The sequence below is a fragment of the Macaca thibetana genome, chromosome 11 (assembly GCF_024542745.1).
Source record: "Macaca thibetana thibetana isolate TM-01 chromosome 11, ASM2454274v1, whole genome shotgun sequence".
Lineage (NCBI taxonomy): Eukaryota > Metazoa > Chordata > Mammalia > Primates > Cercopithecidae > Macaca > Macaca thibetana.
In genome coordinates this window covers 6,816,008-6,832,659 of record NC_065588.1, presented here as the reverse complement: position 1 = coordinate 6,832,659, position 16,652 = coordinate 6,816,008, and the positions used below count along the sequence as shown (strand labels likewise).

At 53.3% G+C, this 16,652-nt stretch overlaps 3 protein-coding genes across 16 annotated transcripts in view; 2 read left to right on the top strand and 1 right to left on the bottom strand.

Moving 5' to 3' along the window:
- PIANP (PILR alpha associated neural protein) overlaps positions 1-13,789 on the top strand; it is a 259,612-nt gene extending 245,823 nt beyond the window's left edge. Inside the window, exons 2-7 of one of the 4 annotated variants that reach the window (XM_050747491.1) lie at positions 7,599-7,659; positions 7,885-7,944; positions 8,198-8,703; positions 9,451-9,532; positions 10,331-10,552; positions 10,925-12,189. In XM_050747491.1, coding sequence (XP_050603448.1) covers positions 7,928-7,944; positions 8,198-8,703; positions 9,451-9,532; positions 10,331-10,552; positions 10,925-10,946 — 849 coding nt within the window. In that variant the 5' untranslated portion in view covers positions 7,599-7,659; positions 7,885-7,927 and the 3' untranslated portion in view covers positions 10,947-12,189. Of the gene's footprint in view, positions 1-5,176; positions 5,390-5,972; positions 6,066-7,598; positions 7,660-7,884; positions 7,945-8,197; positions 8,704-9,450; positions 9,533-10,330; positions 10,553-10,924; positions 12,190-13,522 lie in introns of those variants that run through there. The other 3 variants (XM_050747490.1, XM_050747487.1, XM_050747489.1) reach the window with 3 other exon arrangements.
- PTMS (parathymosin) overlaps positions 1-16,652 on the bottom strand; it is a 251,995-nt gene that overhangs the window by 70,545 nt on the left and 164,798 nt on the right. The window contains exon 1 of one of the 11 annotated variants that reach the window (XM_050747535.1): positions 16,491-16,494. The exons of 9 other annotated variants lie outside the window; for them this stretch is intronic. The gene's annotated coding sequence lies outside the window, so the exon portion shown is untranslated. One more of the 11 variants, XM_050747529.1, reaches the window with a different exon arrangement.
- The window catches only part of ING4 (inhibitor of growth family member 4), a 132,658-nt gene that overhangs the window by 74,277 nt on the left and 41,729 nt on the right, over positions 1-16,652 (top strand). The window lies entirely within an intron of this gene.

Here is a 16,652-nt window from a genome sequence, read left to right as displayed (position 1 = left end):
ATAAAATAAAATAGGCTGGGCATAGTGGCTCAAGCCTGTAATCCCAACACTTTGGGAGGCCGAGATGGGTGGATCACCTGAAGTCAGGAGTTCCATACCAGCCTGACCAACATGGAGAAACACTGTCTTTACTAAAAATACAAAAATTAGCTGGGACTGGTGGCTCGTGCCTGTAGTCCCAGCTACTTGGGAGGCTGAGGCAGAAGAATTGCTTGAACCTGGGAGGCGGAGGTTGCAGTGAGCCGAGATCATGCCACTGCACTCCAGCCTGGGCAACAGAGCAAGACTCCATCTCAAAAATAAAATAAAATAAAATAAAATAAAAACAGGGGCTGGGAGCAGTGGCTTATGCCTATAATCCTAGCACTTTGAGAGGCTAAGGTGCTGAGTTGAGACCAGAAGTTGGAGACCAGCCTAGACAACATAGCGAGATCCCCCACCTCTATCAAATAATAATTAAAAAATTAGCTGGGCTGGTGGTGCACACCTGTAGTCCCAGCTACTCTGGAGGCTAAGGCAGGATTTGCTTGAGCCCAGCAGTTCCAGGCAGCAGTGAACTATGATCACGCCACTGCACTCCAGCATGGGCAACCCGGTGAGATCCTGTCTCAAAAAGAAAAAAAAGTGAATTACAAAAGTTAAAGAGTTTAGATTAAAGCTAATACAAGAGAGAAGGAATTGGAGAAGTAGAGGAGACGGTGAATAGAGAGCATCTTCTGGGAAAGCTTTCCTGTAAAGGGAAGCAGAGAAGGGCAGAGGCTGGGCCCAGCCAGCCAGTTGAGAAGGATGTTTTAAGCTGGGAGGAATTACAGCGTGTTTGTGGGCTGCCGGCAATGATCAAGTAGACAGGAGGAGAGTGATGCTGCAGGAGAAGGAGGGACATTTGCAGGAGTGATGACTTTGGGTGGGTGGCAGTGTTTGAGATCCCCCACAGTAGGCGCAGTGGGGCTGGGGTGTGCTGGTGGGAATGGGGAAGTTTTCTCCTGCTTGTTTCTATTTTCTCAGAAAAGCAGCAAGCAAGATCATCAGCTGAGAGAGAGAAGAGTTCAGAAGAAGAATATTGGATATTTGAGGACAGAAAACAGACAGAAATTCACCCTAAATGAGCCAGGTGAAGGTGGCTCACGCCTGTAATTCCCGCACTTTGGGAGGCCAAGGTGGGAGGATTACTTGAGCTCAGGAGTTCGAGACCAGCCCGGCCAACACGGCGAAACTCCATCTCTGAAAATAAATTAATTAATTAAAAATGAGCCCAGAGATAGTGATGAAGATACCAGCAGAGCCAGAAACAGGACAAGGATGTACAGAGACTGTGGAGTGTGGGCGGGTCCTCAAACTCATCTGAGGTCACATTTATCACTGCCCCTTTCACTGCCTCCCTACCAGACTGTAAGCTCCACCAAGACAGACATGACTTCGTTCTTGCTCTCCACTGTATCCCCAGCCACGGCACAGTACCTGGCATGTCACTGGCATTTAAATGACCATATTTGTATGACCAGCCTGGACAACGTGGCAAAATCTCATCTCTGTAAAAAAAAAAAAAAAAAAAAAAAAAAAACACCCCACAAATTAGCCTGGCATGGTGGCACACACCTGTAGTCCCAGATACTTGGGGGCTGAGGTGGGAGGATTGCTTGAGCCCAGGAGGTCAAGGCTTCTGTGAGTCGTGATTGTGCCACTACACTCCAGCCTGGGTGACAGAGTGAGACCCTGTCTCAAAAAAAAAAAAAACAAAAATAAATGGAATGAATGAATCAAGAATAATAGAAATAATTAATGACCCAAGGTCCTCAGTGTCAAAAGCACTTACACTGAGCATGAATATTCACTTGATAAGCTTGGTCCATGCCAGTGACACAAGTTCACCTGGAGCATATCCTCAGGATGTTCTGGGGCTTAAGGAGCCCAGGATGTGGTAGGAGTTGCGCACCTGACTCACATGGCCCCTTGGCCAGGTTCACATCCAGTGTGCGTTGTCTTTCCCCCACCAATGGGAGACGCTAGGAGGACGGCTCACTCACTGCTGTTCTGACCTCAAATGAACGGCTGTCAGGGACAGGCGAGCAAGAGGGCAGCTGCTGCAGATGTTGGTCAGAACAGCAGGCTTCCTTCCTTCCAGGAGGCAGGAGCTCCAAGCTGACGACGGTTCACAATGCAGCAAATGTAGGGGGAGAATCTGAAGGGGTGTGGACATGAGCCATGAGCACAGGCTCAACCTGAAGCATTTGGCACAGGACAGAGATCAGTGGGGGGCAGGCAGCTAGAGAGGAGAGGCAGGAGGACAGCAGGGGAGAGAACTAAAAGAGTTCAGAGTGGGCAGGGGTCCCAGGAGAAGTTCATTAAGTGGTACATGTTGAGCATCTACTACATGCCAAGGCAGTGCAGTAGGAGTAGGGATACACAGTCAACAAGACAAATAAGATCTTGGCTCTCTAATGTATGGGGGGGCAGGAGGGAGCAGACAGTAAATAGTAAACACGTATTAGATCATTTCAGAAAGTGATGAGTTGGGCCGGGTGTGGCGACTCACGTCTGTAATACCAGCATTTTGGGAGGCCGAGGTGGGAAGATCACCTGAGGTCAGGAGTTCGAGACCAGCCTGGCCAACATGGTGAAACCCCGTCTCTAGTAAAAATATAAAAATTAGCAGGGCAGTAGTGGGGAGCATCTGTAATCCCAGCTACTTGGGCAGCTGAGGCAGGAGAATTGCTTGAGCCTGGGAGGCGGAGGTTGCAGTAAACTGAGATCATGCCATTGCACTCCAGCCTGGGCAACAGAGAGACACCCTGTCTCAAAAAAAAAAAAAAAAAAAAAAAAGTGCAGGGATGCTAAGAGAATGACTTCTGATGTTACAGAACGGCAAGTAGTCTGATCCAGCAGGAGCACTGTGTATGAGGTGGGTACAGGGTGGTGGGCTTCTCCTTACAAGGAGTTCAGATTTATTCCAAGTGTAATGAAAAGCCACTCGAATATTTTAAGCACGGAAGAGCATGACATGGTTTTGATTTTTAAAATATTATCAATATTGCAAAAACTAGTTTGTAAAGACAAGGGCAGAAGCAGGGACCAGTGAGGAAGCTATTATGATAATCTGGATGAGACATGAGGGCTTAGACCAGGACTGTAGCAATAAAGATAGAGAGAAGGAGATGAATTTGGGATATATTTTGGACGCAGAGCCCACAGGACTTGTTGGTGAATTAGATACAGGGACAGAATCAGTGAAAAAAAGGGGAAAGGAGGGATGTTTCCTAGATTTTTAGCCTGAACAACTAGTAGTTGTCAAGCCCCAAGATGGGGATCACTGGGAGAAAAATGGATTGGGGGTGGGGGAATTCAAGACATCTATTTTAGTCACATTAGCTTTGCATGGCTATTAGACATCCAAGTGGAGATGTCAAGTAGGCTGTTGGATAAATGAGTCTGGCGCTCTGGATATAAATTTAGGACTCACTGACATTTACATAGTATTTAAGCCCTGGGACCGGATGAGATCACTGGACAGAGAATGTGGAAAGAGAGAATGGCCAAGGACTAAGCCCTAGGAGGCTCCAACATTTAGAAGTCACCCAAGGAAGACTAAGAACAGCCAGTGAGGTTGGAGGGAAATGAGGAGAGTGTGGTGTCCTAGAAGTGCCCAGAGGAAAAACAAGGTAGTGTGGTAGAGAGGGATGGTGTCCAGGTGGTGGGAGAAGGGGCAGGAGAGGCTACTTTTGATAGCCACATTAGGCAAGGCCCCCCAGAAGGTGTTGGATCTAGGTGAGACTGGAATGAAAACAGTGAGTCATTGTGAAAAGCCAGGGAAAAGTATTCCAGACAGAGGGAACAGCAAGTGCAAAGGCCCTGAGGCAGGTTAAGCTTGTCTCCATCCAGGAACATCCACCTTTTTTTTTTTTTTTTTTTTTTTTTTTTGAGGTGGAGTCTCGCTCTGTGGCCCAGGCTGGAGTGCAGTGGCGTGATCTCGGCTCACTGCAACCTCCGCCTCCCAGGTTCAAGTAATTCTGCCTCAGCCTCGTTAGTAGGTGTGATTACAGGCACCCACCACCACGCCAGGCTAATTTTTTGTATTTAGTAGAGACGGGGTTTCACCGTGGTCTCGATCTCCTGACCTCGTGATCCACCCGCCTCGGCCTGTCAAAGTGCTGGGATTACAGGAGTGAGCCACCGCGACTAGAAATCTTTTTTTTTTTTTTTTTTTTTTTTGAGACGGAGTCTCGCTGTGTCTCACAGGCTGGAGTGCACTGGCGTGATCTCGGCTCACTGCAAGCTCCGCCTCCCGGGTTCACGCCATTCTCCCGCCTCAGCCTCCCAAGTAGCTGAGACTACAGGTGCCGCCACCACGCCCGGCTAGTTTTTTGTATTTTTAGTAGAGACGGGGTTTCACCATGTTAGCCAGGATAGTCTCGATCTCCTGACCTCGTGATCCACCCGCCTCGGCCTCCCAAAGTGCTGGGATTACAGGCTTGAGCCACCGCGCCCGGCCCACAAGAAATCTTTAGGAAAGGAAATCAGAGAGCCACCTAGGAGCCAGGTCATATAGGTTCTTACAAGTCACCGTACGGAGTCTGGGTATTCCAGCGCTGGAAAAGCCCAGGAATTTCGACGTGATCCACTTAATGCATGGTAGCAGAGCCAGAGTGAAATAGGGGATCAAGCTGTGGGGATAATCCAAAGATGGTGCAAGGTCCTTCCTCCCCAGTCCTTCCCTCCACCCCTTGCCCCCAGCCTTGACCTCGGGCACCTTCCACAGCGGACAAAACAAAGTTGGGGGACAGGCAGTGTTGACTGTAATCCCAGCACTTCGGGAAGCTGAGCGGGAAGGATAGCTTGAGCCCAGGCGTTCAAGACCAGGCTGGGCAACACAGCGAGTCCCCATCTCTACAAAACAGAATACAAAAGAACAAAGTTGGGAATGCAGAGCATTGAGTGACTCAGAATCTCAGAAACTGATTGAGGCGACCGTGGGTGTCCCTGGAGTTGGGGTGAAGGAGGTGAGGAGACTGCCATCAGAACCCAGGGAACCGGACGGTCGCTGGACCCCGCCACCCTCTTCAGCCCTCCACCTGGGACATAGCCGGGTTTGACTCCTGCAGCGCGGCAGCAGGAGGGTTAAACCGTGCGTGGCCTCCGGCGGGAGGGGGAGGCGGAGACGGAGCGGTCCCGGCCGCCGCGCCGAGCCCAGCCGAGCCAAGCCGAGCGGAGCCGAGGCGAGCATCTCCCGCCGCCGCCGCCCCGCGCCCCGGGCGCCCGCCCCCCACCCGCTCCAGCGCCCTGCCGCGGGCCAAACCTCCCGACCATGCCCCGCACTCCGCCCGCTCCTGCGACCCCCCAGCCCCGCTCAGGCCCGAGCGCCCGCAGTCGTCGCGCCGCCGCGCCAACCATGCAGGTGAGTGAGAGGGACCCCCACGCCCCCACCCGCGGGGAGTCCGGCCCTGCCCTTCCCGGCTCCGCGCCCTTCGCCTCCTGCCCCTCCCGACGCGGTCCCTCGCCCGGGACAAGGCCTCCAGCCTCCCAGCGCCCCTTCCCCGAAGGGCTCTCCATCCCTCTGCGGTCCTGGCTCGCTCCCGCCCTCCCTGGCGCAGCCGTCCCCGTCCCCGCGGCTGCCTCCATCCAGCCTCGGCTCGGCGGGCGGCTCCGCGCAGTCTCCTGCCTCGGGTCCCCAGTCCGCTCTCGGCGCTCCCTGCCTCGGAGTCCCTTCGCCGACCTCCTTTTCTTCGTCTCCCCCGACTCTCGCCACTCTCCAGCCCTGTGCGGAGAGTGCGAGCCTGCGGGATGGGTGGGATGGGGGCCACGCTGGGGCTGGGGCCCGGCTCCCGCACCCCGAGGCTCCCGCCCCACCCCCAGCTCGTCTCCTGCGCACAACAGGTCGGTGAGGAGCTGGGAGAGGGGTGGGGGTGGCGCGCCAGCCCGGGGACTGCGGGCTTCCTGGAGGGGGCGGCTGAAGCTGTGCGGGGCCCAGGGGCTGGGTTGGCGCTGGTTGGGGGGGATGCACAGGCGGAGCGGCGATAGTCTTGGAGTCAGCTGGCCACAGATGCGCCTGGGAGCCCTTCTCCGCTTCACTGGTTCGCTCTACACGCCTCGCTCCCTCCCTCTAGCTTTCTTCCCTTCCCCTCTCTCCCTTCTTCCCACCATGCCCCTATCCCTATGTCTTTCCGTATCTCCATATCCCTTTACATTTGGGGGAGCAATTCCCAACTCCTCCATCTTTGCTGCTCCCGCCTCGTTTCCCAGCCCCTTCCTCATGTCATTTTTTCTTCAGCATTTATGTTCTCTCCTTTCCCACTTCCTTTCTCCCCATCCTGGGCTCTTCCCCCTTTTTTCCCATTCCCTTACGCTCCACTCCTCTGGCTGTCCTGCCTGGACCGCTGTCTTCTTCTCCTCCTGCCCCTTCTTCCCCTGCACCTGTGAACCCTTCATCCTCTCCGTTTCCCCTCCCTGACCTTTTCTCTCATCCTTTCCTCCTTTCGGCATCCTCCACAGTTCGGGTCTTCTGCACCCACTCTCCTCCTCTCTTCCCAGTCCACTCTTTTTCAGGTCTGCCTGCTCTCTCTCACCCTGCACTCCAGGCCAGCTTCCTCTTCACCTCTCTCCTCTCTCACTCTTAACCACCCTTCCATCTCCCAGCCCTTCACCCCTTCCCATCTCTCCCACTGCCGACTTCCCCACTCCCTTCCCGTGACTGTCCCATCTTGTTTCCCTGTTGTTCTCTGGGAAGACTCAATGGGCAGATTATTTATTTATTTTTATTTTATTTTTTGAGTCGGAGTCTTGCTCTTGTCGCCCAGACTGGAGTGCAATGGCGTGATCTCTGCTCACTGCAACCTCTGCCTCCCAGGTTCAAGGGATTCTCCTGCCTTAGCCCTCTGAATACCTGGGATTGCAGGCGCCCACCACCACCCCCGGCTAATTTTTGTATTTTTAGTAGACACGGGGTTTCACTATGTTGGCCAGGCTGGTCTTGAACTCCTGATCTCAGGTGATCCACCTGCTTTGGCCTCCCAAAGTGCTGGGATTACAGGCGTGAGCCACTGCATCCGGCCCATTGGGCAGATTTAGACCCAGAATCTAGAGGACACCGGGTGTCCTGTCCTCACTCCCTCTGGGGAGGCTGCCCCTCCTGGATCCACCACCCTCAGCTCTGAGAACATACCCTTTCTCTTTCAAAACCAACCATCCCGATTTTCCCAGGATTCTTTACCCAGGAGAGCCACATTTGAGGGGGTGGCTTCTTCCTGACTCCACCTCCCTTCAGAGGGCACCTATGCACTTGGATGATTAAACATTAAGAGCAAAAATTATATTCTGTAGTTTTTCTCCCACTCACCTCTCTCTGTCTCTTTCCTTCCATCCCTCCATCTCTTCCTTTCTCCTGAAGATGCAGACTCCTGGGGCTAATCATAAGACAAATGCCTGGCACTGCCAGTGGGGTGGGAGGGCTGGAAGGGCCCCCCTGCACGCACACACACTCACTCGCTTGCTCAGATTGACTTCCCCATCCCTCCCCCTACCCTCAGACTCCCTCCCTAGCGGTAGGTGCTCAAGGAATCACAAGGTTCTTGGCTCTAAATTAAGATCCAAGAAAAGCCTGGAGCTGTGGGCAGAGGAAGTGAGAAGAAAGGAAGCCAGAGAAGCCAGAGTAGACCCTGGGGTGGAGAGGTAATAGGGACCTGAGAAGTTGTAGATGGGGCTGGGGTCTGGTCAGGCAACCAGGCTACAGTTTTTGCCCCAAAAGGATGCTAAGAAGCAGTGGATCCTGGGTGCAGCAGCATAGCTGGCAGCTGGGCGGCCTGGGAGGGCAGATGCGGGTAGAATTGGTGGATGAATTAGCTGGGGAAGTACACAGGGCAGGGCTGGGGTGTGATGGCCCCCTTTTTCTCCCAGTAAAGGCTGAAAATCTGGGTCACAGCTGAGGAAGACCTCAGACATGGAGTCCAGGATGTGGTAAGTTTGGCCCAGCAGAGGGAGCTTGGAGACCACATTCCCTGGGGTCATGACTCCTTCCTTCCTAGACCCATCCAGGGCCTTCCCTCCTGAGGGCCATCCTCCCTTGGAAGATGGGAAATGAGGCGAGAATCTTCCCAAGGCCCACCTGCTTTCACAGGGAAACCTGGAGGTTTCTGGCGTGAGCCTGTCCTTCCCACACGTAGGCCCACAGTAGGCCTGTGTCTCAGCCACGTTCTCTCCCTTCTTGCAGGCCTGCGCTGCTGCTGTCCCACCTCCTCCCTCTCTGGCCACTGCTGTTGCTGCCCCTCCCACCGCCTGCTCAGGGCTCTTCCTCCTCCCCTCGAACCCCACCAGCCCCAGCCCGCCCCCCGTGTGCCCGGGGAGGCCCCTCGGCCCCACGTCATGTGTGCGTGTGGGAGCGGGCACCTCCACCAAGCCGATCCCCTCGGGTCCCAAGATCACGTCGGCAAGTCCTGCCTGGCACTGCACCCCCAGCCACCCCATCAGGCTTTGAGGAGGGGCCGCCCTCATCCCAGTACCCCTGGGCTATTGTGTGGGGTCCCACCGTGTCTCGAGAGGATGGAGGGGACCCCAACTCTGCCAATCCCGGATTTCTGGACTATGGTTTTGCAGCCCCTCATGGGCTCGCAACCCCACACCCCAACTCAGACTCCATGCGGGGTGATGGAGATGGGCTTATCCTTGGAGAGGCACCTGCCACCCTGCGGCCGTTCCTGTTCGGGGGCCGTGGGGAAGGTGAGTGGGAAAGGCTGGGAGGGATATGATGGATGGGGAGGCTGGGTGAAGCCTCCAAGGGGCAGAAATAGAGGCCTTGTCTGTTAGCTCCTCCAACAAATGTGTCAGGCACTATACTGGCACAGGACGCAGCGACAGAGACGCCCTGTCGGAGTTCAGGTCCGCTGGAGCAGACAGATATGAAAGTACTCGGAGAGGAGTCAACGTAATAAATGCTTAAATAGAGGCACTTGCGGCATGATTTAGGAAAAAAGAGAAGTGAGAGTCCCCTCCTGCTTGGGGATCAGGACACCTTCAGAGAATTGACATGTGAGCTGGCCCTGAAAACAGAGTGGGAGGATTCTGGGCAGAGAATGCCACGGATGAGGGGCACTGCCCGGGAGGCGTCTTGGCTCAGGGAGTGCTGACAGGAACAGGGCCCGTGGTTTGGGAGTTGGGCCACAGCAGAGACACCTCCACCCCATAGTTTCTAGGCATAGCGGTAGGTTCTTTCTGATCACAGAGCCTCATCCTCGTCACATACACACACAGGATTTGGTGAAATACATTTGGGAAAGTGGAGGAAAAGAGCTGAAAACTCAGGGGAACGCTGGTGATAACAATAAAGAGGGAGGCTCCAGAGGGGCAGACAGAGTCGGCAGCGTGGCTCCACACAGCAATGCCACTCCAGCCCCCAGCCGAGCCCCCAGCCCCTCTTGGCTCCTACCACCTCGGGGCTCCCTAAAACTTTCTTCCCACCCCAATCAGGTGTGGACCCCCAGCTTTATGTCACAATTACCATCTCCATCATCATTGTTCTCGTGGCCACTGGCATCATCTTCAAGTTCTGGTAAGCTGAGAGGAGGAGGGTGCTGGCAGATGGGGATGGAATGTTTGGCAGTCGAGGCTCTAGCCAGGAGGGGCAGGGGCAGCACTTTTGCTGGGGGGTGGGTGGGAAATGTTGGATGAAGACAAGAACTTGGGAAAAGATAATAAGGATTTGGCTGGGGGAAGACAAATTTCTGGTGAGAAATCAGGGCAGATTCTGTCTCCCAGGGAAATACAAGGATAAGAGAAGACAGGGGAATTATTTCTGTGCATTCGGGGCTTTGGTAGGCCTCCCTTGCCCCTATTTCCTCCAACACAGAGAAAGCTGATCCAGTCTGCAGAGCCCTTCTTAGGGTTGCCTGGGTGGAGCGAGAAAATCCAGAGCTTTCTTTGCACACATTTAATAATGCATCACTCAGTCCTTCACACTTTACTGAATCATTAGACTCAGGTGTCCAAGTCATTAGCTTGCTTTGAACTAGAACTAAACCTGCCAGTCGTCTGCCGAGGAGAGAAATGACTCTTTTGGGCATGCAGAGGGGAGGACACTGTGGTGGTGGGGAGGGGATACTAATTCTGTGGATCTGGATCAGGTTTAGAGGGTAAGGAGGTTTAGATTTCCAAGCCCCCCCAGAGGGCAGGGGAAGTGGTTTTATGGGCACAGAGTCCAAGGGGATTTAGTAGAGGGAACTGTTTTGGCCAGTTTCTCTGCTGTAAGATGTTGGGAGTGACTGGGCAAGGCTAGGGGTGACCACTGGTGCAGGCCCAGGATGGGGGCTACTTGAGTGTGCAAGAGAACCTCTTTCCCTCTGTGCCCCAGCTGGGACCGCAGCCAGAAGCGGCGCAGACCCTCAGGGCAGCAAGGTGCCCTGAGGCAAGAGGAGAGCCAGCAGCCGCTGACAGACCTGTCCCCGGCCGGAGTCACTGTGCTGGGGGCCTTCGGGGACTCGCCTACCCCCACCCCTGACCATGAGGAGCCCCGAGGGGGACCCCGGCCTGGGATGCCCCACCCCAAGGGGGCTCCAGCCTTCCAGTTGAACCGGTGAGGGCAGGGGCAATGGGATGGGAGGGCAAAGAGGGAAGGCAACTTAGGTCTTCAGAGCTGGGGTGGGGGTGCCCTCTGGGTGGGTGGTGAGGAGGCAGGCGTGGCCTCCCACAGCTCCTGGACCTCCCAAGGATGCTGGACCAGCTCCTCTCTGGGAGGCAGCCGTCCTTCTCCCAGTCTCTCAGGATCTGTGTCCTATTCTCTGCTGCCCATAACTCCAACTCTGCCCTCTTTGGTTTTTTCTCGTGCCACCTTGTCTAAGACAACTCTGCCCTCTTAACCTTGATTCCCTCTCTTTGTCTTGAACTTCCCCTTCTAGTCTGGCCTACCCCTTGGTTCCTGACTGTGCCCTTTCCCTCTTCCTCTCAGGATTCCCCTGGTGAATCTGTGATGCCCCCCAATGTTGGGGTGCAGCCAAGCAGGAGGCCAAGGGGCCGGCACAGCCCCCATCCCACTGAGGGTGGGGCAGCTGTGGGGAGCTGGGGCCACAGGGGCTCCTGGCTCCTGCCCTTGCACACCACCCCGGAACACTCCCCAGCCCCACAGGCAATCCTATCTGCTCGCCCTCCTGCAGGTGGGGCCTCACATATCTGTGACTTTGGGTCCCTGTCCCCACCCTTGTGCACTCACATGAAAGCCTTGCACACTCACCTCCACCTTCACAGGCCATTTGCACATGCTCCTGCACCCTCTCCCTGTCCACACTGCTCCGCTCAGCTGACTCTCATGTTCTCTCTTGTCTCACATTTGCACTTTTCCTTCCCACATTCTGTGCTCAGCTCACTCGGTGGTCAGTGTTTCCTGCACACTTTACCTCTCATGCATTTCCCGGCCTGATGTTGTGGTGGTGTGCGGCGTGCTCACACTCTCCTTCATGAACACCCACTCACCTCGTTTCCGCAGCCCCTGCATGCTGCTCCAGAGGTGGGTGGGAGGTGAGCTGGGGGCTCTTTGTGCCCTCATCTGTCATGGTCTCGTCCCATTCCTCACCATTTGTTTCTCTGTCTCCCCATCCCACTCCAAGGGTGCCGGCATCACCCTGAGGGCTCCCCCTTGGGAATGGGGGTAGTGAGGCCCCAGACTTCACCTCCACCCCACTGCTAAAATCTGTTTTCTGACAGATGGGTTTTGGGGAGTCGCCTGCTGCACTACATGAGAAAGGGACTCCCGTTTGCCCTTCCCTTTCTCCTACAGTCCCTTTTGTCTTGTCTGTCCTGGCTGTCTGTGTGTGTGCCGTTTTCTGGACTTCAGAGCCCCCTGAGCCAGTCCTCCCTTCCCAGTCTGCCTTTGGGCCTCCCTAACTCCACCGAGGCTGCCAGGGACCAGAGTCAGCTGGTTCAAGGCCATCAGGAGCTCTGCCTCCAAATCTACCCCTTCTCTTCCCGGACTCCCTCCTATCCCCTCCTTTCTTCCCTCTTTCCTTCCACTCTCCTTCCTTTTGCCTCCCTGCCCTTTCCCCCTCCTCAGATTCTTCCCTCCTTCTCACTGGTTTTCCACCTTCCTCCTTCCCCTCTTCCCTGGCTCCTATGCTGTGATATATATTTTTGTATTATCTCCTTCTTCTTGTGGTTGATCATCTTGAATTACTGTGGGATGTAAGTTTCAAAATTTTCAAATAAAGCCTTTGCAAGATACTCAAGTCCCCTGGTTCTGCCTTCTGACCCCCGTAGAGAGGAGGAGAGGGGGTGGACAGCCAGGAGGAGGTACAGGATGAGGTGGGGACCCCCTCTAGACCTAAGTCACCTGCCCTCCTCTGACCTGGAGCTGGGGGCCAACTGGGGCTTTAACTCGGGACAAAATGGAAGGGAGCCGTCCTGACGGGCAGTCGCACAAGAGAAACTAGAATAGAAATTGTGGCTCACTTGTTCCTTGCCAGGGAGGGTCAAGAAAGACCAAAAGAAGGGAGACAGAAGAAAAGGAAAGTTACATGGAAGGATAGGAGGTGGATCAAGGTGGAAGAGAGAGCTGATAAGACAGATGGAGGGAGAATGGGGAAAAGAGAAGAGAAAAATGGAGCAATGGAGAAAAGATGAGAGGGAACCATCTGAAAGAAGCTGCCCTGCTTGGTTTATTTTCAGCTTTGCTCCCTAACCTGCCCCCACCCACAGCTGCCCCCCAAAAGCTGTACAGAATCAGAAGCCCTGTGGTTAACTCATTAGCTTTCCCTACTCTGCCCTCTCAGAGAGAGGCACTGCAGGGGTGTGGGAGTGGGATCAAGGGGTGTGTTTGGGGAGGGAATGCAGGCTGCCCAGTTGAGATCAGTCACCTCTGAGTCCCCAATTCTAGGTTTGGCTCTTGTAACAGCCCTGTGAAAACCCACACATCAGCCTCTCAGCTGTTGCTAGGCTCTATTGCTATGGTAACCACCCAGGTCCTATCTCTCCCCCCTCCCCCAATCTGTGCCCCACTTGCTCCCTGGAAAAGGGGTGGCCTCAGGGAGGACAGGGATGTTGTAGTGTACAAAAGGGTGGCCCAGGCTGCCCTAGACTGGATATGCCCCATGCGTTTATCTTTCAAGCTAGGATAGGAATGTCTGTGTTGGTAGGTGTGTGCTTTAGGTGTTGGGAGCTGTACTGTGAGCTGAGGGAAGTGGAGCTGAGCCTGTGCAGCACAGAATGGTGAGTGCCAGGAGGAGGCAGCGTATCTGTCAGGACTACAGCAGTGTGTGCACTCAGGGCGTCACACTCCCTAAGGAAAGGACTGCTACAGAGGAAAGAAGCAGAGTGGGGCCAAGGATTGATGAACCAACTCAAAGCAGAGGTGCCAGGCAAACAAGCTTCTGAGGAGTCAACTCATTGGGGCATGAAGATATCCCAGCAGGCGGCTGATGGGAGGGAGCGGGTTGGATGAAACCTGAGGGTACAGGATGAGGCATGGATGGTATATGCTGTGGGCCGTGAGGGAGGGATCCAGATCCAAGGAGGGTGGGATAGGAAGCTTCATTAACCTTTCCTTCTTTCCCCACAGGAATCTAGTCCTTGTCAGGTGAGGGTGGGGAGAAAAGAGAAGCATTGGCACAGAAGGGGAAGGAGCTCAAGTGCCGGAGAGCACACTGGGCTCTCACCTTCAGCAAGGATCTCTCTTCAAAGGGACAGTGTGACCCGTGGCTCATCCATATGCAAAAGGCACACATGAAGGCCCCTAATGAAGAGGGAATTAATTACTGCCTGATTAGACCGCTGTTTCTCTAAATTTAAATAAATTAAAATACACCAGCAAGATACTGGAAATCCTCACCTGTTCCCTCTCCCTAAATGTCCTCCTTTCCCCATGGAAAGTCAGATGGCAGGAGACAGAGGAGGAAGGAGACTGTTCCAGACACTGAACTGTACTAAAATAATTCTCCCAAACGATATTGCATTGTCATGTTAGCCATGAAGAGTCATGAGGCCCTGAGGAACAAACCCTAACTTTTCTCTCTCCTGTAGTTGAAACAGAGACTGTGGGGCTTTGGGAGGTCCTCAGAAACCTGCAGCAGAGTCGCTAACCAAGAACAAAACAATGGCCATCTGCCCTTTTGGGAACTGGAAGGTTCTTGGAGGTCACACATCACAGGCACCAGTGGAACCAGTGTCTCTCATCACCATCCTTTCTTTGCCTCCTGAGCTGTGCATCAAATGACTCAGCCAGGCTTCTCTTAGCATTTTTCTGGAATGCTTGCCATTGTGGCTCAGACCAAACCAGGGAATGGGGAAGCCCCCAGGAGGAGGGAGGGATCTCCCAGGCACAGCTCAGGGTGTGGAAGTGATTCAAGATGGGAACAGTATGCCAGCTGGAGAACCCCAGGCTAAAATTAACAGCCCTCCTCCCCCTACGCCCCACATTTATTGTTCTAAAGCTTTTCCCTAAGGAGTTCAGAGCACTTGAAACTTGCTTTTTTTTTTTTTTTTTTTTGAGATGGAGTTCAGTTCTTGTTGCCCAGGCTGGAGTGCAATGGCATGATCTTGGCTCACCGCGACCTCTGCCTCCCAGGTTCAAGTGATTCTCCTGTCTCAACCTTCCAAGTAGCTGGGAAACTTCCTTCTTATAGCAAGGGCAAGAACAGGGCTGACGGAGACACTGAGGCCTAGGAAGTGCCCAGTTAACGTAAATAGGAAAAGAGCAGGAGGAGAACCAGGACGTATAGCTATTACTACGATTTCCTGTTCCCACCTTTCAATACCAGCCCCTGATGTCAAGGTTTCTTGAATCAGCAATCTCTAACCCACACAGCAATAGGTCTGGTCACATCTGAGCCCTTAAAATCCTTACTCTCCATCAACAGAGACTGAGTGCTGAGCCCAAAAATGTGATAAAGGGAACAGACACTTTAAAAAAGATACAAACTACAATTACAAACAAAGAAATGCATCATCTATTTAAACATTTAAATATTTAAAGGTGTACTTTGTTACCTTCTTGCTTTGACCTTGGGGGGAAAAAAATCACTTAAACCTTTAGAGGATAATTTTCATCATTTGTAAAATGGGCATTATAATTATTTCTGTTAAAGTTATTTTTTGCTGCACGTGGTGGCTCATGCCTGTAATCCCAGCACTTTGGGAGGCCGAGGCGGGTAGATCAGTTGAGGTAAGGAGTTCGAGACCAGCCTGGCCAATATGGTGAAACCCCGTCTCCACTAAAGATAAAAAAAATTGGCCGGGCGCGGTGGCTCACGCCTGTAATCCCAGCACTTTGGGAGGCCGAGGCGGGCGGATCACAAGGTCAGGAGATCGAGACCACGGTGAAACCCTGTCTCTACTAAAAATACAAAAAATTAGCCGGGCGCGGTTGTGGGCGCCTGTAGTCCCAGCTACTCGGGAGGCTGAGGCAGGAGACTGGCGTGAACCCGGGAGGCGGAGCTTGCAGTGAGCCGAGATCGCGCCACTGCACTCCAGCCTGGGCGACAGAGCGAGACTCCGTCTCAAAAAAAAAAAGATAAAAAAATTAGCCAGGCGTGGTGATGGGCGACTGTCATCCCAGCTGCTCGGGAGGCTGAGGCAGGAGAATCGCTTGAACCCAGGAGGCAGAGGTTGCAGTGAACTGAGATGGCAGCAATGCAATCCAGCCTGGGTGATAGGGTGAGACTCTCTTAAAAAAAAAAAAAAAAAAAATTATTTTTCTCAGCAAGGGGCTCTTACCGTTAGTAGAGATACCTCAGTTCTGCTTAGAGCTGAGCCCAGAGGGATTCTGGCCAAGTCAGGGTGCACGCTTGTAACAGCATTCACTTATTCAAACAACATATTCAGCATTGACTACGTGCTTAGCAAAGCAACGTATTTCCTTCCATGAAGAGCTACAATCTTGCTTGGGAATCACATGTATGAAATAGTTAAAATATCAATAAAAGGTACGTATTAAATGCTATGGGAATTCAGGGGATCATTACAGGGTGGAGCAATCAGGGAAGGCTTCCTGAAAGGATTCATATTGGGGATTCATAATGAACTACAGTACATTTATACAACAAGAGTTTACAGACCACTTAACTGCCACGATGTGAGGATACAGCAACGAACAGTTCGGTCCTTGCTGTCCTATAGCCGATATTTTAGTGGGGAGAGGTGGACAGCAAACAATCAGGCAATAATGAGTGCTATATTTAAAAGTAAAAGAGGGTAAGGGGATAGAGATGTGGGTATGGGCAACAAGAAAAGACCAAAGTAAAGAGAGTAAGGGAGTGTCAGAGAGGGAGATTTTGATGGCTGGGAGAGGTTCTAACTGGACCTAAGTAGGGACCTCAGAAAAATATAGACATGTCCTAGTCCTTTCCCGCATATTCAAAGCATTGAGACATTCTTGGGGGTATCAGAAAAAATAATGGTAATTTCCTACATCAGCTTATTCCACCCAGAGGGAAGAGAAACGGATTCCTAGCATCTGAAGAACCCACACCTCCTCTCCTACCTTGATGGATAATTGATGAACCTGTCGCGTTTCCACCCCCCACCCCCGGCCCCCAACTTCCCCAGAAGTCCCTTCCGGAAGCCGAGGGCCGCAATCCTCCGGTTTCAGCTTTTGCCCTTAGCGGAACCCGCCTTCACTTCCGCTATAGCGTCACATCCCCTCTACCCGGTCGCTGGGCAGAAGCTACTTCCGCCCCGAGTTACCGTAACTT